This window comes from Pangasianodon hypophthalmus, chromosome 12 (genome assembly GCF_027358585.1).
Source record: "Pangasianodon hypophthalmus isolate fPanHyp1 chromosome 12, fPanHyp1.pri, whole genome shotgun sequence".
NCBI classification, from domain to species: Eukaryota; Metazoa; Chordata; class Actinopteri; order Siluriformes; family Pangasiidae; genus Pangasianodon; species Pangasianodon hypophthalmus.
In genome coordinates this window covers 18,305,286-18,329,046 of record NC_069721.1, presented here as the reverse complement: position 1 = coordinate 18,329,046, position 23,761 = coordinate 18,305,286, and the positions used below count along the sequence as shown (strand labels likewise).

Sequence of the window (23,761 nt, the reverse complement as noted above, 5' to 3'; positions counted from 1 at the left end):
GGGTTAGGCTTTATTGTGCTATTCAGTCATCATCCCCGCATTCAAAACCGCACAGTACTTCACTAACCATGCTACACTCTTAAAACAATAGTCTACAGCACTGAAATCTATTCTTGGTGTATATTTTTATATAATACTGTAGAATGTGGTTTTGAATGCAGCCCACATGTCTAAAATGGTACACAAAAGGGTGGGATGGATTCTGTACAGGATATACTGTAGTACAATAGCCTAGCTGTGTCATCATCCCAAAATAAGTCCAAATAATGGTACTTTAAAAAAAATCATTCACTTGACACGAGATATCAATGTGAATTTTATTAGTTTACTGACTTCATGGCAACGCTGAGAAATGTGTTCATCCTACAGATCCTCTGTCATGGATAAAAACATGGCTTGCACTTCTTGTCATAAAAGTGATGTGGTAAGGAGAATCATCGACCTGGCTCTACGAACAGGTTGCACACTCAGGAATGGAAAGTGACCACCATACAGGACATCCATTGACCAGATATGATTTGGGTGATGGACCGTTCTCAGCACTGCCACTGCCATGGTAGTGTGTGGCGCTGGTCCGAATGTATCAGGTGTAGCAGTGTTCAGCGGGTCCTGTGGTGGTCCATTTCCATTAATGGAGGGGAGCTATCAAACTGTGGGAAACTACAGTATTCCTACCAACTGGTAGGTGCCTTATGTCCAGTTTTTCCTGAACCGAGTCAGCATCTACTAGTGTCATAGGGGATAGAGTGCTACAAGATCCCTAGTTCGATCCTGAATCCATGTGGGATCCCTCTGGGTTCCCCGGTTTTCTCCCACCTCCTAAAAAAAGATGCCAGTAGGTGAATAGGCTACTTTAAATCATCTCTAGGTGTGGATGTATGTCCCTGGTGCTGTGTGATGGACTGGAGGTGTGTATTCCCTTAGGCCCACTGTTACTCTCAGCATCCATTAAATCCTGACCAGGATAAAGCAAGATGACTGAAGATGAATGAATAAATTTACAAAGTGCTAGGTCTAGCTGATAAAATGGCCAGTGCATATTAGGTACACTTACAGTGTGTTTTATATACCAGATCTCATCTAAGGTAAGCTAAGCTTCCGCATGAATCTTAGATCTCATCTAAGGTAAGCTAAGCTCAGGTGATAAAGAATGAGTTCATATTTGATTATTTGTTTAAAAAAAAAAGAAAAGAAGAAGAATTATCCTATCTCTCTATCCAGTTTCTGTACTGATGATATACACAGGGTCATGGGGTAGCAAGGAGCCTATCCCAGGGAGCTTGGGGCATGAGGCAGGGGACCCCCTGGATGGGGGGCCAGCGCATCACAGGGCACAATCACACACACACACACACACTAGGGACAATGTAGAAACGCCAATCAGCCTACAACACATGTCTTTTGGACTGGGGAGGAAACCAGATTACACAGATAGGAAACCCCAACCCCAACCCCTGAGGTGCAAGGCAAATGTGCCAACCACTAAGCCACCGTGCCCCCATCTATCTATCTATCTATCTATCTATCTGTGTGTTCTCTTCTTCCTAAAATAAATAAATAAACATATCCGCCAGTGTCTTAGAGCAATTCCGCATGAATGGTTTGCTTCCCGGTGGTGGGCGGAGCTTTGGGCGGAGCTTCGGACGAAGGGAGAGCATCCCTCAGTGACGACATCAGCTGTCTCGCGCCGGCTCTCCTCCGCGCGTGGGCACACACTGAGAGAGGGCGGGAGAGAGAGAGAGAGAGAGAGAGAGAATTCCGTATAAAAAAGAGCGGCCGGTACTCTCCCTGGCTCAGTGTCTCTGTGTCAGACTGCAGCACTCCTCTGCTCTGCTCTGCTCTCTCACAGCTGAAGTTTTCTCTGTCACGCCGTCGTTTGTCTCGCAGTGGGAAATAAATTCCTGTCCATGGTTGTGACTGGAACCTCCAAGATGTCCCGAGCCGACGAGGTGCACCGCATAACGGAGAATGTCTACAAGGTGAGTGTGTGTGTGAGTGTGTGAGAGTGTATGAGTAAGTGTGAGTGTGTTTGAGTGTGAATATGTGAGAGTATGAGTGTGAGAGTGTGTGGGTATGAGTAAGTGTGTGTGTTTGTGTGAGAGAGAGAGTGTGTGTGTGCTTGTGTGTGCTTGTGTGTGTGAGTGTGTGTGAGTGTGAGAAAGTATGAGTATGAGTGAGTGTGGGAGTGTGAGTGTGAGTGTGAGTATGAGTATGAGTGTGAGTATGAGTGGGTGTGAGTATGAGTGTGTATGTGTTTGTGTTTGTATGTGTGTGTGTGTGTGTGTGAGTGTGTGTGGGTGTGTGTATGCCCCCCATATGGAGAGCTTTGTTATAGTTGGGTGTGTTTTGTGAAAACAGAACCTGTGACTTTTGGTGTAAGTTTTTATTGCAGTGAAATCTTCTCCTTTCATGTCATGCTACCTCTGTAACTGCAAAATGAAATGCCAGTGTGCACTTGCAAGGTCTTTTTTTTAATTGTTCCCTGAGACTTGGTCAGTTCTTGATATAACATAGCCTACTGCCACAGACTGAACACACCCACACACACACACCTGCCGGGTTGGTAACAGTACACCTGAGTGAGTGAATCCTCTCTGACTAATCTCAGATACTCCAGGCAGGTGTTTCCCTAGTGATCCAAGCAACATTGTAGATCCTGGTTGTTTCAGTGTAGTGATATAAGTGCAATATAGTATTTTATCTAGGGTGTGTAATGCTACTGTGCATAGGCTACACACACACACACACACACACACACACTTGTCTGTTTTGTTGGAGCTTTCTTTAGAAAGCACGGAGACGAGACTGTGTAAATCAGATAGACAGTGCGTGTCTGAATCCAACCACATTACCGACTAGCAGACTCTGAGCAGGACGGACGCTCTTCTTCAGATTTTTTTTTTGGACTTTCTTACAAAACTCTTCTCTGCTGTTTTGTGGCTGTTTTATAGAAACCCACTTGCCCAGTGCCTCCAAAATCCTGTGGCTGACCTAATGAGGCATGTTAGTACAATCCTGTGGACATCTGGGTAGGGACTTAAGTATCAGAGCTATTAAACCCTGTACATGAGGCTTATTTCGTCTGAGGGGGAGGGAAGTGTGCCGATCCGATAAGGGTCACGGTCGTGGTGGTCAGCAGGGAACGGAGTGTTGATGAGTTTGCTCTGGACTCAGTTCTGTAACAAATAACTGCTTTGTTTCTGTGCTCTTCTGCTCAAGATGTGCAGTTGGATGCACTTAGATAATATGCTGAATTGTACTTAGTCACAGTTATTCAAATAGCCCAGAATAGGTTAAAGGTGAGGTTTGTCATTTTTAACGTTGTTTCTAGGTCTGTTAGAATTCTATCATTTTAAAGATACATGTACAAAACTATGATTCGCATCACTGCAATGCAGTAGATTTTGCTAGCTTCTTCTTCTTCAGGCTTCTGTTTGCATTTGGTCGGTGTTGACATCATCTCCGCCCACATATGAGACAGGGCTGGTCAGCACTGCTTCTCTTCCTTTACACGTAGCTCATGCGGAATACATACAGTAGTTTTAACAGGGGATGTGGGGCGAGGGTGGTAGGAAAGGGAAGGCTTGTCAATGTTTGTTTGTTTTTTTTTCTTGCACTTGCGATTTGCCTCACAAGCAGCAGGGGGCTCTAAACATTACATACTGCATCTTTAAGATACTTGGATTGATAAGTCGCATTGGCACATTCACGTCAAGTGTGGTTTTTAAAGTTTAGTTAAAAAAAACAGTCATGAGTTTAGGTTTTGTAGCTAGAAGTGCTTGTGGAACACAGAGCTGGGAATACACTGCTGCAAGCTGTGATAGAAAGCTTTTAAAAGTTGTTTTTTTTTCTCTCTCTCTGTGTACACAATGATACATTTTTCTGCAAATTGGAAAGATATAGTTTGAACTGAGAAACTGAGATGTCTATTCCTGCTACTACTGCCAAGAAAGGCTGGTGTAATCAATCAGTGTGAAGCAACCATAACTAACCAGGAGGGATCCCAGTGCATCTGAAGCTATTTTTCCCTGTCAAATTTAATTAAGTGCCTTTCACAAACAGGAAATCATCACAGACCTTTAGAAATATGCTTAAACACGATGCTCCCTGTAGACGGTGCTGACTGACACCTACAGCGCGCTACTGTAACGTCTGATCAGTGGCAGTGGGGGAATGATCGATCTGTGCAGGATGTACCTCGGTATCGTTATTTCGGCAGCCTGCTGTGAACTCTAGAGATTATTGGAAAGAAGCAGTGCCAGCTGAGCTAATGAGTCCGTACTGAAGGAATGATTGTGTGTGTCGTGTGGACTGGAGGTGGTTTGGGGGATTGGTTTATTTCTGTTTATTGCCTGTCACTCTCAGCTCTGTAGCAAGGACACAGTGTAGATCTGTTTGGAAGTGAAGGGTTGCCGCTTTGACCCTTGGTTGGGTGCCGGATTTGGAAGAGACAGACTCTGGCAGTGCCAGTTGGAGACAATGAGGATGCAGCAACAAGATAATTGATGCCACATGACCTGAGGACAGAGGCAGAATGCTTCATTTGCTCACTTCAGGCTGCCAGTCGGGATGAGCTGGCGCAAAGTGCACTGGGTTCTCAGCTCTCGCTGTCTCACACTGCAGACTAATGAGAGAATTTGGTGTATTTTGTGTTTATATATTACAGCACCATTTGTATGCAATCTGTTGCTGAACAAAATACAGACTAAACAATATCATGTGGTCATCATGTCTAGTGTGGCACGTTTTCTGGTCCTGGATTGGAGAATTATATAGAGATTTGTGTAAAGTGTGTGTATGTGAGAGTGAGAGGTTTGGCCTGGCAGCTGCTTAGTAATCTCACAGTTCCCCCTGAGTGTTAAGCCTCCTGTCTGTGCTCACGAGTGACTCAGCCTGCATCTGCCAGCATGAGTTGGTGGTGCTTTGTGGTCCGTGTATTTGCATGTGTGCATGGATCCATCTTAGCTGATGTCCCACAGTATGTGGGCAGTATCTCAATCTCTCGTGGACGGGAGTGGGGGTGTATAATCAAATATGGTCTCATTTGTATCAAATGTAATGGTGTTGTACTGGAGATAACTAAATAAAAATCTCATCCCCTTTCTTTTGTGCTGTCAATCCTTGCAAATCTTTTCTCTTTAAGAAAGATTTTATCACTTGTTTGCCACATCGATGGACCTAATCCAGTGCTTTCGTGTCCTACTCTACACTTCTTTCCTGCTGTATTAGCAGAGGCACTGTTCTTGACATGATTGATGAAGCGTAGCACAAACGCTAAGCATCACATTCACGGACACTGAGCATGAAGAAGTGCATCTAAAGTAAGCGATGGCAAAAGGGATAAGGTATATGTGAACCTGGCAATTCACACACATCAGCTTGCTCAGAAATTCTACAGTAAACATGCCACTGGTGTAGATTAAACTCAGGAGGTTTGTACATGTACCAGTTCCAAAGTAAACATCATCTGCATGTGACATGCGTTCAGATTTGTACTCTCTTCCTGTTACCTACGAGCAAGGGACAGGATGATTGGTATCGGTAGAGCTGGTTTCAGGAATGTTTTAACACAAGTGTCAAAGCTGATGAAGGATTTCTGTGTTTCTCTCTGTTATATATATATATAGGCTTGATCATTCTGAGTTTACAGGATAAACTGAACATTACATATTTTATTTACACCCTTATTTCATCTCTGTATGTGAAAAAAGAGACAGTGACGGGTCTTACAGTCCTAATTGCAGATAATTTCTGGGAAAAATCATTGAGTTTAGACAAATAAGGGGCTGGTCTGACGATGAGGAGGATAGTGTGGGCCAAAAGTGACCCAACTGTAATCACTGACATTAAAATTTTCACAGATTTAGAAACCCACATGTGGCCCACCAGTAATTTCTGGCCCATATTATACTTTAGATATGATCTCATCAAGATTGAGTTGTGGTTGTGTTTTGGCATAAGCTGGATCAGATCATCACTGTTGTACACCACAGACGTATGCGGGCCAAATGAACGTGGTATGTGTTGGACGTCACTCATTTGCTATCTGGGAATAGAATCATGACAGATAATATCATGCTTAAATAAGTATCATGAGGCATTTTATGTATCTGTATTTGTATGTTCGTCCATTTGTTTGATAAGGAGAACGGGTACAGGGTCACAGAGTGGATTTTCAAACCTTCCTTGGAGAAAAGAGCTAAATCAGGCACCATGCTAACCTACTTTACTGCAAACCCTGCTACTAACAGATGGTAGCGTTGTGATTTTGGCATTGGTGATGTGTGTTGTTTGTTTGCTCAGGCTCTTGCAGGCTTAGTCATCATAGTAGACTATAAGTCCATTCTGTCGCAGTATCGATTAATATGTGGGTTAGAGCACATACTCTAGTTGTTCACTCATGCCAAACTTTCCACTCAAACACGATCAGTCAGTGAGCGCATTGTAAGTACAAGAGTTTATATAGTGGTTAGATAATTGATCAAAAGCTATGAAACTCCCCTAGTGTCTACAGCATGCTCTGTTGTCTAAATAGCACCACGCCTAGAGATGTCACTCTATAACCAGACACACCACATTTTCCTCATCTTTCGCATGTTTGAAATCACTCACACTGATCAACCTTTACATTTGAGTTCATACAGAGCCTTAATACATGTAAAGATTTTTATCAGTCTGTATACATACATCTGATTACAGATTTTGTTTGAATGAACTGTTTATAGATAAACTTGCTGAATATATCCTCTTCCATTCATGGTGTATGCAGTCTGAATCACATTTATGCACAAGAAGTGTTTACTGTCTACGATTGAGTGTAACAAGTAGCTAACGTTAGTGTCAGTTTAACTATAAAACTTTAACTATAAAAAATAATAATTCAACAGACCATCTAAGTAGAGATTTATTTTATGAACATAATCCAACTTTTCAAACATCAGGTACATTATTTAAATGTTTACAATAATATTTTTCCTTTGTTTTTTTGGCACCATAGAGCTTTTTATTCCTGAATGTTCCACTCACAGAATACATTTCTATTAAAATTGTTATTAGACTGACGTATAATAACAATAATTTGATAATGGTGGGTTGTGGTTTTGGTGGGTAATTGTAAGAGAAAATTGTAAGAAAAAAAATGTGTGGATGGTGTCAATCATGCAGAGAAGAACAAAACAAATTGTGGTGACCTGGCTGTGTTTTGTGGAACCCTGAGGATCCCTGGACCCTATGTTGAGAACAATGGTTTTAACTGATGTTAATCTCAGCAGAGCGTCCACCAAATGTCCTAACTTAACAGACATCAAGTTGGAGTTCCATCCCTCTGTCTGTCCAACCTCACAATAATTTTTACATCTTTAACAAATTATACACATTGTTCGATCAGATGGCAGTTTCATTTAGATTGATCTCAGCTAGATTAAAATTCGAATTTAGGTGTGAATATGAAAGTTTTTTCAACTGACCAGTCAGAGTATTCATGGATTATTAGAAAGCATGTAAAACTTGTAAAACATGCATTCTAGCTCAACACAAAAGTGGCATTTTATATTATGTTGGTTTTTAATGAGACCAGCAACATTGGTGAAGACTTGAAAATTTGTGTGTTTGTACGTCACTGTCATAGTACACGTTGTATTTATGACAAGTGAATCAGTTGTTCTTATGTTGTTCTTCTCACATTCTTGCATCTTTAATAATAAAAAAAAAGTAGTGACCCAGGCTCTATAAGGGGAAAAAAAAAAATGATGTGACTTTTTTTTTTGTCACAAACTGTTTCCTGCACTAGCGTTCAGGTGTCCTGTCCTATGTTTTGGAGGTGTGGCTTTGAAGGAAACATTAAAAAGAGGATCTGTATTTGTTCTAGTGTCAACCCAGCTATCTACCACTAAAATCACAGCAGTCGCTCTGTTCAGTAGCTTGTTTTGCCCCAGACTAATATAAATCTGTCCTTAGGATCCTATTCAGAACTGTACAGACTTTGTCTTAGGCCAAAGCCTCTCATTTGTCTTTGTGGTGACATTTTGGCTCAAATGTTTCCAGTCTGTGAACTAATATGCTCCTTTGGCAGCCATGTTGGAACTAATTTGGTGCAAAGAGGGAATAGTGATGAGATTAATCTCTCTACTGCTGTGCTGTTTAAAATTGCAGATTGGCAGGACAAGCTGCCAGGGCAATCAAGGTCAGAGAGAAGGGATGTGAGAAATGAGACTGGCAGAGGATGAGAGAAAGTTATTGTGGCTGGTCTCAGACGGAGGGTTGAACTAAAGGAATTAGAGGGATGGAGGGGAAATATCTATCCTCCGTGTGCATCCTTTTCCAGATTTGTGAAAATGAGAGCATGAGAATAGTCCGTGGTTGTAATAGGATTTTTACTGATGGAGAGAGTATGAGGATGGATTTGGTGTGTTTGACAGATCTGCAGTCTGCAGGAGGCTACGCGAAGGCATTTCATCTCTGATCTTGCAGCAGGATAACAGCACACTCTTCTCAATCTGTCCCATATCACGTGCACACACACATGAGCACTTGACAAAAGCTTTACTGCTTCATTGTTATCATGCAAATTAGACTGTGTGTGTGTGTGTGTGTGTGTGTGTGTGTGTGTGTGTGTGTGTGTGTGTGTGTGTGTGTGCGCATGCCTTCTCACTCGTCAAACAGATTCACACAAGCCACTGTTGCTTTTCTCTGAATGGATTGCCGTGCTCTTCTGGATGGGGTTCCTCTGCTGCCTCGCATTCTGATAATGAACAGTCACTCCTAATGGTCTATCTGAACACCCCCTCTGGCTGGGCCGAGATGGTATAGCCTGAACGTGCCGAGAATGCAGAGAAACCGCAGCAGAGAAAGAAAGGACTGCGGGGGAATTCCGACACGACCAAATATGGGCACGGAAGCCTCCTTCTTCACCTCAGTGAGGTGGGATTCATGCTGGCGCAGTTGTGCGGAGGCGGCACACACTCTCACAGCAGATAAGAACTCATCTGAAATGTAAATGGAAGCATGCGTATGTGATGTGTGTTCACATCACTAAGTCTCCCGGGGCCTGATGGACTGACGATGCTTTAGCCATGAGATTTGTCGTCGCTGTGGACGCTAATGGATTCAGTGATCAGTGAACTGTGATGGGATGATATAAGAAACGGATCATTAGGTTTTTTTTCCCCTGTTGTGCATCATTGTGAATAAAGTGCTACAGCTGGTGCTTAGTCTATCACTCATTATCATGTGAAAGTATACTGAACAAAATGTTACCACTACAAGTGCCTAGGTACACCTAGGATGCAAATGATTGTCACTGGTTTCATACCATCAGCTTTGTTCCATCAGTTAAAGGAACTAGAGGATAAAGTATACATTTAAACCTAATTTTACAAACATAGTTTGACCTTCACTACCATTATTGTTGTGTCCCTTTATATCTTTTGTGCCTTACGGGAAAAAAATGTACCAATATAATACCTAAAGTATTACACTGTAAGGGAAAAAAAGTATATAAACCACATGACTTAGTCTCATTTAGGCCACATGCCAGGACTAATCCATCCATCCATCCATCCATTCTCTGTACCCTACACGGGGTCACAGGGGAGCCTGGAGCCTATCCCAGACTGGGGGCACAAGGCAGGGGACACTCTGGACGGGGTGCCAGTCCATCGCAGGGCACAATCACATATACACTCACCCCCTTTCCACAATTTGGAAATGTCAATCACCCTACAGCGCATGTCTTTGGACTAGAGGAGGAAACCAGAGTACCCGGAGGAATCCCCGAAGCACGGGGAGAACATGTAAACTCCATGCACACAGGACGGAGACAAGATTCAAACTCCCAACCCTGGAGGTGCGAGGCAACAGTGCTAACCACTAATCCACCGTGCCCCCCCCGTCAGGTTACTCTAACCTTGGCCAGTCTGTGTGTGTGGTTGTTCCTATCTAGTCCAAGCTTTTCATCCATGAAGATGAAAAGGAAAAGTTTAAGGAGAAATTTTAAAAAGTAGGGATGCACCGAATGACCCCAATTACGTATACAGCTGATACCTGATACTGATCCAATTTTGACTTCCTCTCAGTGACCAAACCGACTGTCTGATGTTTGAAATAAGTTGGCAGCTGAAACTCGCAGAGATTAGATAACGACCTGCTTTAAAACAAGCTCCAGTACGTTCTCTGCTTGCTTACAAGGTCTGTGTTGTGTCAGTCAACATCACACATATTCATGAGATAAAATATGTATAAGTAGATTCAGAAAATATGTAAAATTCAACTTGATTCTGGGCTCCTGAGTGGCACGAAAGAAATCATTTTCCCTATCATCAGGAGATCAAATCCCACGGCCATCTGTGGCCAGGAGCCAAGGATGCACACGTGCTTGTGCTGTGTGTGTGGGAGGGATGACATTACTGTCACTCCCCTGTCAATCACAACGACACTAGCCAATCATGGATGTCTGTGAAATCATCTATTTGGAAGAGCGCGGATAGCTCTTGGCTTACGCATGTGATTCGGCATGACCAGAAGTTTGAAAAGATGCAGTTGACTGGCTTCACGTGTCTCAGAGGAAGCACGGGTTAGCCTTTACCCTCCCTGTTTGGTAGCTGTTGTGTGGTAGGGGAAAGCTAGGTGGTGGGTTGGAATTGGCAAGTGACCAAATCGGGGAGAAAAAAATTAGATTTGATTCCAATTAAGTTGAGGGTTAAGCATCCCTTGTTCAAGGGCTCAAAAGCTCAGATCAATAGCTTGGACAATTGACCTTTAAAGCACCTCTGAGTTAACTGTAATTTAACATATTGAAGTAGTTGATAAAGATTTACAGCAGAAGCTTATTTCATCTCACTTATTGTATTATTGATTAGTTTTTCCTGAATGGCTGTCATTTAATCTTATTGCACACTGACATACAAAAGGCAATTGTTGTAGCCCTGATCTGAACTTCGAGAGTGTCTGTATTCCTTCTTGTATGAATTTTAGATCTTTTTTTCTTCACGTCAGTCATGCAAGAATGTAACACGGGACATGCTGCTTGACTCAAGTTCTCTCTGTAGTCCCATTTGTCATCAGCTGTGCGTCTGTCAAGCCAAATCCTGGATTTCTTGCACTCTAGCTCTTCACGCTTCTGTGTGCTTCACAGATTATTTTTTGGCTTCCTCCTTTTTTTTTTGGGTGTTAGCGCTTCGTCAGTTGGCTGCCAACAGCCAGTGTTGTCAGGCTAATTATCACAGCTGGAAAAAAGCCTCAGCTGAGCTTCTTTTGTGGAATGGCCTATAGATTACATTACTGATGAGAAGCTGTGATGAGGGGAGCGCTGTGGCGCGGCGGGTAGCGATGCTGCCTCAGGGGATGGGTTTCCTCTCACCTCTGGCTACTTTAGTTTCCTCGTATTTGTATGTGTGAGTGAGTGAATCCATGTTTTAGGCTGTATGAAGGATTGTTGCCCTGTTTTCCTGTTTTGCTGCCTCATTATATTTCTTATAATTTGGTAATTGTAGGTGCAGAATTTAAACGTGTATTGTCGGTACAGTGTCGGCATATGTATATGTACATGCTGTGCTTGAAGAGCTTCATGAAACATGAACCTGAAACTGTGAATTTTGTGTGTCTGTGTATGTGTTTGTTTGAGGTTTAGATGACTCTGCTGTTTCTCCTCTTTGAGAACTTATTTCATCAGTTATAAAAAAAAAAAAAATCCATTTTTGTCAAATGATGTTTCACAAAATAAAAATTTTTACTAATGCATTTAAAAACCAAATCATTCTAAAGTGATTGTGGAAATGGGGATAGTTAGATTAAATTTCCTTCTCTCTGTTTGGAATACTAAGCTTCAGCTGAGTAAAACCATGTAAAAAAAAAAAAAACAGGATAAAACATTTTTTGGTAATGAACTATAAATGTAATAGTATTTTTTTTTTTAATTCACTGCTGCATAGTCTACACAACGTCATACGCTTTTGTGGGAGGCTATCTCTCGCCCTGTTTTGTTCTTGTTTTTTTTAAACCTGAATCTTGTTTTCTCAGAAGTGGAACAGTAGGCGGCATTGAACCAGTTTAGTTCGCAAACAGCTTCTCCTCACATAACATCTCAAGTGGAGCGTTTGATGTTCACACACTCATGCTTTCATTAACCTTTTCTTACGGTTGGTGGTACAGTTGTAGTGCGTAAAGTTTTGTTACCCTGCTGCTTTATCAGAATTGTTTCCTTCTCTTTTGCTTTAGCTCCGAATTCCTCTGACTCAAAGTGCCTTACAATTTCTTTTCACGATGAGCACTTTTCCTCCTTTTGTGGCTGATCCTGCCAAGCCAAAGAAAAGCCTGTGAAATGAGGACAAGACCACTTGTAAAGGGAAAAGGTCACACTTTATTCTGTGGGCAGCAGATGTTCAAGAAGAGGGAGATTATTCTGATCAAGACGCTCACATGGAATGTGGAGGGGTTTTCTATCACAAGGGTTTTAGAAGGAACAAATAGACTCGAAAGGGCAGCTGTGAACGTGGGATCGGGTGAGTCAGCGTAGGAGCGTGGTTCACCACGCACCCTGGTGCCTCCTCACTCCATCCTCAGCAGCCCGTCTGTGTGTGAGTGCCCACCTCTCAATGTGAGTGTGTACGTGAATCATCTGGGACTTCAGTGGCCTCAATCCGAGACTGCAGTGATTTTTGGACTGCAGTGATTTTTGGGCACAAACTGTGTTGGAGACATGTGCATGAGACACATCTTGGTTTTAGGTTCTGGGAATCAAGGAAGATGTTAACTGACGTAGATGCTTGTTAGTCTTGAAGAGCATATTGCTCTCAATTGTGGTGTAAGAGCTAATTTGTCCTATTCCTCGTACCATCTTCGTAACTTTAACATCGCTTTAATGAATTAGGACCTAATTTAAATAAACTTTAAATTATTAATATTTAACAACAAATAAGTATACCTAACTTTTAATTAGTATACTTGAAATTTAAAAAACTTAAAATTTATTTAACATGTAATTTAACTCAGCAAGTCACAAATTCTTATTCACACTGGTGGCCTGAAGGTGAAAAGGGAAGAGGAAAAATAATGATGCATCATCACTATAGTTATTTGTGTTTGGTTAAAGTTAAAGAACTCTCGCAGTGTTTCGGTAATGAACAACCACCACAATACCACAAAACGAATGATAGCTTGGATTTGTTAGTGTATCTAGGGATCCCATTATATTCTCTGTTTGAGTGACTGTATGATTGTCACTGAGGGTGGCTTTTCCTCTCTGTTGATGGTTCTATATGTGTAAGTGTCAGCTGCCTGTGTGCTTACCAAAGCCTCTGTTTCTCTTTCAGTCCATCATGGAGCAGTTTAACCCCTGCTTGAGGAACTTTGTAGCCATGGGGAAGACGTACGAGAAGGCACTTTCTAGTGAGTACATCGACACCAATTTTCTATTATCCAATCACGTGTTTTCTCTCTCAGGTATTTGTCCAGCTCACTTGCTTGGTCAGTTGCAAGTGTATAAGCTGAAACCGTAAAGGGAATGGTGAGCATAAGCAGTACACACTCTTTGGCTTGCTGAATTCTTGATAAGCTTCAGGCTCAATGAGTGAGGTTATAATCATGGAGCTTCTTAACAAAACATGATTTTCTCTAGCTTATTTTTTGGATATAAGACTGCAATGCTGTTTACATGTTCTAAATGTACTGTATGTTAAAATACATGTTATTGTGTGTGGGGACTTTGGCTTCCTCTGTTGTGCTGATATCGTCATGAAATGTTCCACGTCAAAATCCATCTGCACCCCCTGGCATCCCTCTCACCCATGCATGGCTTCATTAACCATCGCGTCACTTTGTCCGTCTTTTTGTTTGAGTTTGTATGAATGGACGCAGTTTGCACATGGAAGAGACACAGTCATAGCGAAGCAGGCATCACCACATTGTGTGCTGGGAAACAGGGAAGGCAAAGTGGAACACGGAGCAGGCAGAAGTAGGCCAGGCTGAGATGTGAGAGTTAGCGCAGTCTCATAGAAGGGAAGGAAAAAAGGGAACAGTGCGTACGTGAGTATCCAGGACAAGCATGGCTGAAACCTGCAAGAAGTACAAGGACAAGCAGTTTTTTATCAGGTCATGTCAGGTGCATTCCTTGTTAGCATGTACCACAGGGAGTGTATCACATAAATCAAAGCATAATGTCGGCATAAATCTGCCATAACAATCGTTAAGTGTCTATAATAAACTTTTAATAGTAATTTTTAATAATTAAAAAGTCTGACTAATGGGAAAACAGTATGATTGTTCAGCATGTAAAGTATTTATTGTTATAAATAACTGCAGACCCCATGGACTCACAGTAGTTACGATATGGATTTAAATTAAAAGTTTTCATTTAATTTATAATCAGCACTATGTACCCAGTTTAGTTAAAATCTAGTTTGTGGAAATGCACTACACTTCACCCGGCAGCTGTAGAAAATAAAATAACTGTGTGTGTGTGTGTGTATGTGTGTGTGTGTGTGTGTGTGTGTGTGTGCGCACCCATGCAGCCTGATGAGTTAAAAATAGTCCCAAAGCCCAGAGTGGGAATTGCTTTCCATCATGCCAGCCCTGCCTGGGCCAGTGCCACTGTGGGTTGAAGGATCTCTTCACTGGAATAGTAAATATAGCAAATCTCCCAGACTGAGGACAGAAATCCTGTACCAATAGACCAGTGCAGATGGACTCTCTCAGAGTATTTTTAAAGGACTAAAAAAATGTCATGTAAATCAGTTTCTCCATGGGTTCAAAAGGGATTACGGGAAATGTAATGAGGTTTTTCAGTATTTTCGCAGCTGGTTTTACACCTGATCCATCTCATCTGCTAATTTTCTGAGTTTTCTTTTAATCAGATTGATATGCAGTGGGTTTTCAGGGCTGGGACTGAGACAGACTGGGAATCATTGTTTTAGATTTTAGATGAGCTACTTGGCACACTAGAGCTGAGCATCATATAGTTGCTGGTTGCTTTGATTTGAGCAGCTACCATTAACCCTTTGTGCTTCTGCATCTGGCATTCTGACTTAGGGAACTGGTAGAAATGGTATAAATCATTGGACATAGTGTTGTTAAAATGATATGGGGGACTGAAGTGGTCCTGGTGGTCACTTTGTTTAACCCCTTTTAAGCCAATTCATTTGCTTTTGGCAAATGTCTCTCCACTCTGAGCTCTGTTCATAATCCTCTTTTTTTTTTTCTTTTTTTAAAGAGCCCCCTCCCTAGCACACTCTTCACCGCATAGACTTTCCATTAGCAGTAATGGAGCAACAAAGCCCACCCCTTATTCAGCCCCTAATCTCCCCTGAACCAGGACACGCTTGTCATGGCCTTGCATCAGCGTTGGATGATGAGTCTCTGTAGTCATACCTGGCTGAAGTAGCAGCTTGCGAGCACTGCATCCACCTCTTCCACTCATCATTTCATATTGCACTGTAGATTATGCTGCACTGCAGAAGCTTTCATTAGTGTCAAAGAGACTCTGAGAAGTCTGAGTTGGATTTATTTTTTCATGATTTCCTGAACTATTATTGCTAATTAGGTCCTAGTGTATCTTCTGCTAAGACGCTTGCATTTGTTAACCTATCAGAACCCGCAGAATCTTTTGGCCCTAGCTAAAATATTCTCCTTCTTATGAGTACAGACATTATGTCTGCTAAGCTGCTGCATTCTTCTGGCTGCTTTCTACAGGTGAGACTTAGTGCTCATTTACATGGCAGGACAAATAATGCTCCTGCACAGATTGGCATTTCATATTCCTGCATTTTTTTGTGCATTGCAGCCCAATCCCAAGCCGCTCCTCTCCATCGTGGAATATAGATCCTTACGTTTTCCCCACAGCTGTCCTAATAGGTTAAGGAAGCCATTACGGGTGTAGGGATGCCCGAGGGTCATAGAGATCTAGAACATTCCCGTTTCTGATGTCCCAAATGCTTCCATGTTTTCAGGTGTGACATTTGCAGCAAAAGGCTACTTCGACGCCCTGGTCCGGATGGGTGAACTGGCCAGCGAGAGTCACGGCTCTAAGGACCTTGGTGAGTTATAGAGCATAGCTGCAGTGCCCCATGCAGCGCCCAGGACTTTGCAAAAGACTTCAGCAACGTTCATTTTGGGGATTGTGTGAAAATGTCTGATTCATAATTCATAGTGCGGTCATCCTAAATCTCAAACACCAACACAGTCACAGTAAACCTTACATATATGTGCTTTTCCAGCACAAAAACCTTACATCCTTTTCATACTGTCTGCTGTTCAGTTTTATCCAGAAGACATCTTTGTAAGTTATTACCACAAAACTCATGCCATTCTTGCATATAGGTTTAGTTTACATCAGATGTGTGAGAACATTCCTATCTTTCCCTGACTGATATCTCAACATAGAAAATGTTGATTTTTTTTTAACTAATGTGTATTTGATATGAGTGCAAAATTTTGATGTCCATAGCCCTATACTTCACACACTAAACAGTGACAGGCAAGTCAAAGACCTATACAAAATTTATTGAATGAGAATTTGAGAAAGCATAATGCAATGTGTATGCTTTAAAATTGCCTTAAATATTTTATAATCCTATAATGATGTAGTTGAAATGCACAGTTCTGTCAGCAGACATACATTGTGTCCTGTAATATTTAGAGACCTCTGCTGGTAAATTGCAAAGGCATTTACAACATTACAAGCTTTCCTCCCGACTACCCCAGGTGTGGGGCTGGGGCTGGGGCTGAGCTCTGTTCTAGATGAGGACGGGGCTAATTTTTAAGTCAGGAAACAAGCTTGAAACAGAGAAACTAATGAGATCCATTCGATGGCAATATTGCAAAACACAGTTTTTCTAAACTGACTTTGAATTTATATATATAATATATAAATATATAAATATATAAAACTGCAGCTTTAATGCAATAAAAACCACGGCATCCTTTATTGTGTGATTCTCTTACATTGGTTCATAACAGTGCAGTATTTGGAATTCGTATATTTTGTAAGTCTCCAGTACAGAGAAGGCACATGGATTGTATAGTGATGTACTGGATGCTATAAGCTTTGAGGTTTATAAATGAAGTGAGATAAAACTTGAATTAGGTTGGTTCAAGGTCCAATAGCTTGTGGTCACTGAGTAAATTGGCTTTAGGAGGCTTTCAGCACTGTATCTATTGATATCAGGGCAAAGACTTGTCCGGTGTGATGGAGTTGTGTGGAAGCTCTGCAGTGCCAGCTCTCTTCACCCGGCTTCTTAAAGCAAATCCAATTCTGATACCAAATCTCATTGGAAAAAAGAAAGGGGAGTAGGAGCTCCTTTCTGACTGTTATTCATTGCAGAGACTTTATCAAACCTCGTACAGTAGCTTCATCTTTCATTTTCTTTCAGGTTATCTTTCTGTTAATGCTTATTTAGTACACTTTACCATTATTGGAAAATTCATCATTATCTCTAGTAATGATTAATTAGCAGATAGGTATTTTTTTAATAATGGAGTCAGGCAGATGTTTTTTATCCCCAAAGCCGCCAGCAAAAATTGTTTTTCAGCAGTATTGATTCAGTATAGGTTCACAAATGTGTTGTTCAGTAGTATACTTTCAGTGTAGACTCACAAATGGCTAAAGGTTTAGTAGGTTCTCGAGAGTTTGTTGTTCAGTAGTATAGCTTCAGTATAGGTTCACGAAAATGTTTTGTTTAGTAAAATAGATTCAAAATCGGTTTACAAAATTGTGTTTTTCAGTAGTCTTGGTTTAGTATATGTTCAGTATATTCCAGTAGTATTTGTTCAATATAGCTTCCCAAAATTGTATTTTTCAGTAGTATAGGTTCACAAAAGTGTTTTTCAGTAGTATAGATTCTGTGTAGGTTTACAAATGTGTGTTGTTCAGTAGTATAGATTCACTATAGCTTCACAAGACTGTCATATTTTTCCTGTAGCATTTGTTCAGTGTAGGTTCTCAAATTGTGTTTTCAGTAGTATTTGATCAGTATGCACTCAAAAACGTGTTTTTCATTAGTAAAGCTATAGTATAGGTTCAGAAAGTATGTGTTTCAATAGTGTAGGCAGAAATCAGTGTCCCTTGCCTGAAATATTTGAAATGCATGGCAGGAAGAGCACTGGTTTCAGAACGTGTCATTTCTCCGTATACCTCTATGTGCACCTTCACAGAAAAATGTGAACTCATGTAGTCCCCCATTCTCCTATATGTAGCATATGCATAATTTGTGAAATTCCTTGTTGAAATTTGCTTTTTGTCATTTATAGTTCCTTCGTTTCTGTAGAAGTAACAGGGGCTGATTTGTGTGATGCTATAAAGAACATTTCTCTTTTAAAAATGCTGACAGGCATGGATAAACTGAGGGATACTGATGCAGCATAACAGAATTGTCTGCAGTTTATCTAATAAACAGTGAGTTTGTGTGTGTGTGTGTGTGCAGACAACATGTTTCACCTTCCATCTCCTAAATGCAGCTGCTCTTTCTCATACTCTCTAAGAAAATGTGTTTACTGGCCACACCCTTCCCTGTCTGTTCTTCACGCATCGGTTCTCTTGTCTGCTGTTTGCCCTATGGTAGATATCTTTGGATGCTACCTGCAGTAACATCTTGCAAAAAATATATATATTTTCTATTCTTTTTTTTTTCACTTTCCAGTAAGATGAAGAAACTGAAGAACTGTAAGGTGGGACACAGTCCTAGAGTATGATCAGCAAAGATCTGCATTTAAGCTTATTAATACTACGAATTTATGCACAGAGAGTCTCTGATCCAGAAGGCTGGGTGATTTTGCGAGGCTGTTAAAAACCAGTGTGTGTATGTAGCAAATGTCTGAGTTGGTGTCAAGGACTGCAAAAGCCTGAATAAGCATTTTTTTCCCCCTAAAGTTAGGCCATTTTCCATTTTGTCCACTGCTTTTCTTTGAGAGTATTTTTGTATCCAGGCTGTATGTGTGTGTATACAGTATGTGTGTGTGTGTCTTAGTGTGTGCACAAACTCTTCATTGACCAGAGAATTAATCAGCCAGTACTCACTGCATGGACCTCATGCTGTAGACTCTACAAAAAGCTCTTCATGTCGCATTACTGATGAATCTTGTCAAATCCTAAACCATACGCTGTGAATCTCAGTTATCGGCTCCTCCGTCCTCACATTCTGAAACGTGTGATGCCACTCCCCTCACACACACCTTCTCTTTTTATCTCTGCTGCTATATAAAGCCAAATATCTCTCCTGGGCATTGATTAATGCTCTATAACAGCAGCTCTGACAATAGTACCAGCTGCAAGGAAAATCACAAGTTTATATTACGCCACTCATTTGAATATGTTATCGTGTCTATGTTGTTCCTCTTTCGGCTTCTCCCATTAGGGCTCGCCACAGCAGATCATTGGTCTGCATGTTTGATTTTTAGCACAGTTTTTACACCGGATGCCTTTCCTGACGCAACCCTCTCCAATTTCATCTGGGCCTGGTACCGGCACTGAGAGCGCACTGTTGCATACAACCCCAGTGGCTGGGGTCGATTCCCTGGCCTGGAATCGAACCCGGGCCGCAGCGGTGAGAGCGCTGTGGCCTAACCACTAGTCCTCCAGTAATCCGTGTTATCATTTCTATAATACCAATTAATTCACAGGGACACAGTGGCAGACGCTTCACATAATCTAACACAATAATAATTATAAACTAATTAAAAGCAAGTGTAATTGTCGATATGGTGAAGATGTTTGTTTAGCTATTTTTGGAAGGAGTCTCCAGTATCAGTGCTTTGAGTTCCTCAGTACAGAGGACTTTGCAATTTCAGGATTCTCTGTAACATGCTGAGCTATGACAAGTGTTTTTTTTTTTTTTTAATTATTATTGTTAATCTCAAGAGAGAAAAAGAGAGGCTGCTGAGGGAAGCTGCTTTGTGATAACATTTGCTGTTAAAAGGGCTGCATAAATAAAATTGAATTGAATTGAATTGAAGTTCCACCCTCAGATCTGCCACTGCTGACTCATGAGCTCTGGGTAATTAAAATATCCTCAAGTGAGTCAGAATGTGTCACATAGGGAACTGGTTACTAGGGAGAGAAGGTGAGACTAGGGTGAGAGTTATTGCAGTTTGAGGAGTACTTGAGAATGATGGACCAAATAATGGACCAAAGAAAATAGAACCAAAAAAAAAAGCGTAATGGTGTAGATTGTGCTAGCAAGATGGCATGAAAAATGTGGCGCCCTAGCCATGCTAGGCGACTCTGGCAAGGTGTCAAGTTCCTGCATTATGCTGACAAATCCATTACTCTTGTTAATGTGTACTTCATCAGCTGTACAGATCAAGAGGTTGCTGTGAAAGACTGTTGTGAGTAATACTGTGGATTCTGCAAGATACCCAATACAGCTGTAATCTGTAAAAAAAAAAAAAAACACGAGTATATGTGTCAGGAGTCCCTTACATAAGTAGTTAGGAAGAAACCTTGACGGTTAAAACCGACAGTCTCTCATTAGTTGGTGTAATCTCCCTGTCCCTTGTGTAACCTCGCTGTGTGAAAGGAGCTGCGTGGAGCTCCGGCGCACATCACGCCTGCACGCATGCAAGAACGTAGCCTTCCCGAGGAGAACACTGCTCTAAAAATAGAGCACACACACGCCTTAGTACACTCTGTTCTGCCGCAGAGAAAGGCAAAATGGGGAAAGAGAGTGTAAGAGCGAGCAATAGCGCTGTCCTAAAATGGCTTTTTGGTGATGTCAGTGTTGCCAGAACCAGCCTCCACTGTCTGCCTCCTGCTCGCCGCACGAGTGTGTAGGATACTAAGCAGCTTCCGGTTTCCTCCTGCCCAAATATGGTCAACATCCTGGGTAGTGACTGTGCTTTATAGAGTTTGAGCTCTGAATGCTGCACTACCACAGCCTCCTCTGAATTACAGATAAGATGGTGATATTTTCTGTGCAAACATTTCAATTCAAAGCTGATATTAATTCCACCTCAAAATAGACTCTGTGCTTTTTGCTGTCAGGAAGTGACTTGAGAGTCTTCAGCTAATGAATGCCTGCAAAACAAAGGTCTAATTAAAAACATTAATTAATGGTTTACGTACAATAACAGGATAAAATAGCAGACCATAGACAGCTGAAGTTAATCCAAATTTAGACCTTCAGCAAGACATAGCCTGTTTTAACAGTCGCATTAACATGTCCTAGTAGTTCTTACCTTTGTCACTGTCACTGACGTCTCTGAAAGCCATTAACAGCTGAGACGTCCACCAGCATGGAGAATGCCCATTAAGTACTCCTTCCAAAAATCTCTACTTCTCACCTGGTAGCTATTTAATTAGAAGTTTTATGTTTTGTATGTGCGTAATCTGGATTTTGCTTCACTTCTTTTGCTCTGGCTGAGTTTCATGCCTTGCAGGTGGCTGTGTTTTGAAGCACCAGCTTCCTCATTAGAAATATTTCACATGAAGATTAGTAACTCAGGGTCTGGATAACAGGCTTAGCCTAATGGAGAGGTCTTCTGAGTCATACAGAGAGTTTGAAATGATTCAAGTTTCTAGATCAAGAAGAAAATATGCACACGAACACACTTGTATTACTTTTTGTGGAGAATTTATTTACTGTCCCGAGCTCAATTTAGTGTCTGTGTGTCATTTCTGTGCATGTTCTTCCTGTATTTGCCTGGGTCTCGCATCCTTAAATTGACTTAGATGTGAAGGAGTGTGTGAATGTGTGTGCATGATGCCTTGTGATGGACTGGCATCCCTTCCAGCGTGTACTTCTTCCTCACACTCAGTGTTCCCTGGATAGGATCTGGATCCACTGCCACTCTGACCAGGATAAAGCACTTACTGAAGATGGATGAATGAATAATTTGCATCTTGCACTTAGAAAAACAGGTATTAAACTGTACCCTTCCTTGTCGCTGGGGTGATACCCTTATCTTTCTGAGTAAAGCTTTAAATGTACACTACGTGCACCTTTCTAGGTAAAAGATATATTACATACTAAAGGTACAAAATGTATACCCTTGAAGGTAGCACCTCAGTGACGAGAAAAGGTACAGTTTAGTACCCATTTTTCCGAGAGCTTATGGTAAATAATACTACACCTATAAATAATACTATACCTATACCTATAGCTAAATAACATAACTAACTAAATCTAACACTAACTCTTATCCAACCTTCAGTAAGCAAAAAGAAAAACTCCTAGTTCTTCTATTTTTTAAAATAAATACTACATCTTAGTAATAAAAAAAAACTTCATAGTTTATAATTATCATGTCTTCCTGTCATCAGCATCATCATGATCCCCTCTCCACTAAAAGATAAATTTAACATTTTTCCTCCTAAGGTAATACAGTAAATGCTATAATTTAATGCTAATTCCTTAAAGCAGCTGCTCATGCAATGAAACTATAACAAAGACTTATACTACTACACTACACTATAGTACTGTATGTACATCAACCATTCTGTTTTACTATCATGTACAGTACATGCATCTATAATGGCATCATGTTTTACTAAAAGAGACATGGTTGATAACTTGGAACCAGGACAGAATAGCTAAAATAATTTTACAGATTGTATATTTTGTACTTTGAAGGTATTTTGCAGATGCCACCTTTAAATAAATGTGTCTCTGTGATAAGGTGGAGATTTAAAACAATTATAAGTGAACCGCTAGACAGGAAAATGTTACTTATCATTCCCTTGCCTCTCTGGAGAAAAAGCACAGGAAAAACAAGAAAGTAGCCCTCAAGATACAATCCGTAGTGTTCTACCTTTGCACAAATAGAAATGAAGTCGTTAGAATACAAGTCTCCAGCCAGCAGAAATGAATTGGCTGAAATTAAGGTTTGAAGCTTGGCTTTATTCAAGGAGTAGGTGACTATGTGTTAGGGGAATTTTCCAGATAATAATGTGTCACAGCTTTTCGAATAGAGGTGCTACTGAGCATCTTTTCATCTCAAGAGGAATCAATGGATATGCAAAACAGCATTTTAACACCAGACGGACATTTCTATTAGCTGACAGCTTGATGCTCACCTGCCTGTTCAGCAGAGATGCAGGTGTGGACAGACGATCTAGTTTTCTTCTCACTGTGAGGAAGTGGGAAGCTCAGAACCATGGCTTAGTGTTTTCTTGGACCTCTGTATTTTTTTCATACCCCCTCGGGGTAATAGTGTCTTAGCTTTCAGGCCCTTCATGATTGAAATACAGCAAACAGTTCAGACCTAAAAGGATGATGATGCAGCGTATTGGTGTTATCTTTCAAAAAAGAACCAAAGAAGGATAACTTTAACATGGTGGGAACTTCATTGTTTTTATACAATGCTTGTTTTTTAGTTTCTAACACATTTGGCCAAGAGGCTTTACAGAATTCCAGATTCAGAAATAAGGAAGCTGAGTGTAAGAGTGAGAAATAAACTTTTCCTCAGATAGTAAAAGATATTTTGAGGAAAAGTCAAATCCTCTACATAGTAAAGATAGTAGCAAAAGATAGTAATAAAATTAAGAATGATTTAAATTTATATTTAGAGTGATATTTGTGACATTTATGTCTAGAAAAAGTCTAGGGAGGCTATTGATCATATTAGACAGTTAAAATTTAGCATTCCAGAAAACTCATTATAGTTTATGGTGGAAAAATGAGTAAAGGGGAAATTAGCGGTCCCATTAGCTACAAAACAGGTTCCATAGTGCCCAAAAATAATTACATGCCTAACTATCCATCAGTTTTCATTGTCGTACCTCGGTACCAGTTACCATGAGTGCTACTGCAGTCATCAATCCCTATTGTGGCTCTAACAG

The 23,761-nt window shown here is 40.9% G+C and overlaps 1 protein-coding gene across 6 annotated transcripts in view; it reads left to right on the top strand.

Annotated features, from left to right (window-relative positions):
• Window positions 1-1,684: 1,684 nt before the first annotated feature.
• The window catches only part of baiap2b (BAR/IMD domain containing adaptor protein 2b), a 58,568-nt gene continuing 36,491 nt past the window's right edge, over window positions 1,685-23,761 (top strand). For 2 of the 6 annotated variants that reach the window (XM_026915066.3, XM_053238716.1), the window contains exons 1-3: window positions 1,685-1,979; window positions 13,308-13,383; window positions 15,939-16,025. In XM_026915066.3, coding sequence (XP_026770867.2) covers window positions 1,908-1,979; window positions 13,308-13,383; window positions 15,939-16,025 — 235 coding nt within the window. In that variant the 5' untranslated portion in view covers window positions 1,685-1,907. The remainder of the gene's footprint in view (window positions 1,980-13,307; window positions 13,384-15,938; window positions 16,026-23,761) is intronic. The other 4 variants (XM_026915069.3, XM_026915065.3, XM_026915067.3 and 1 more) reach the window with 3 other exon arrangements.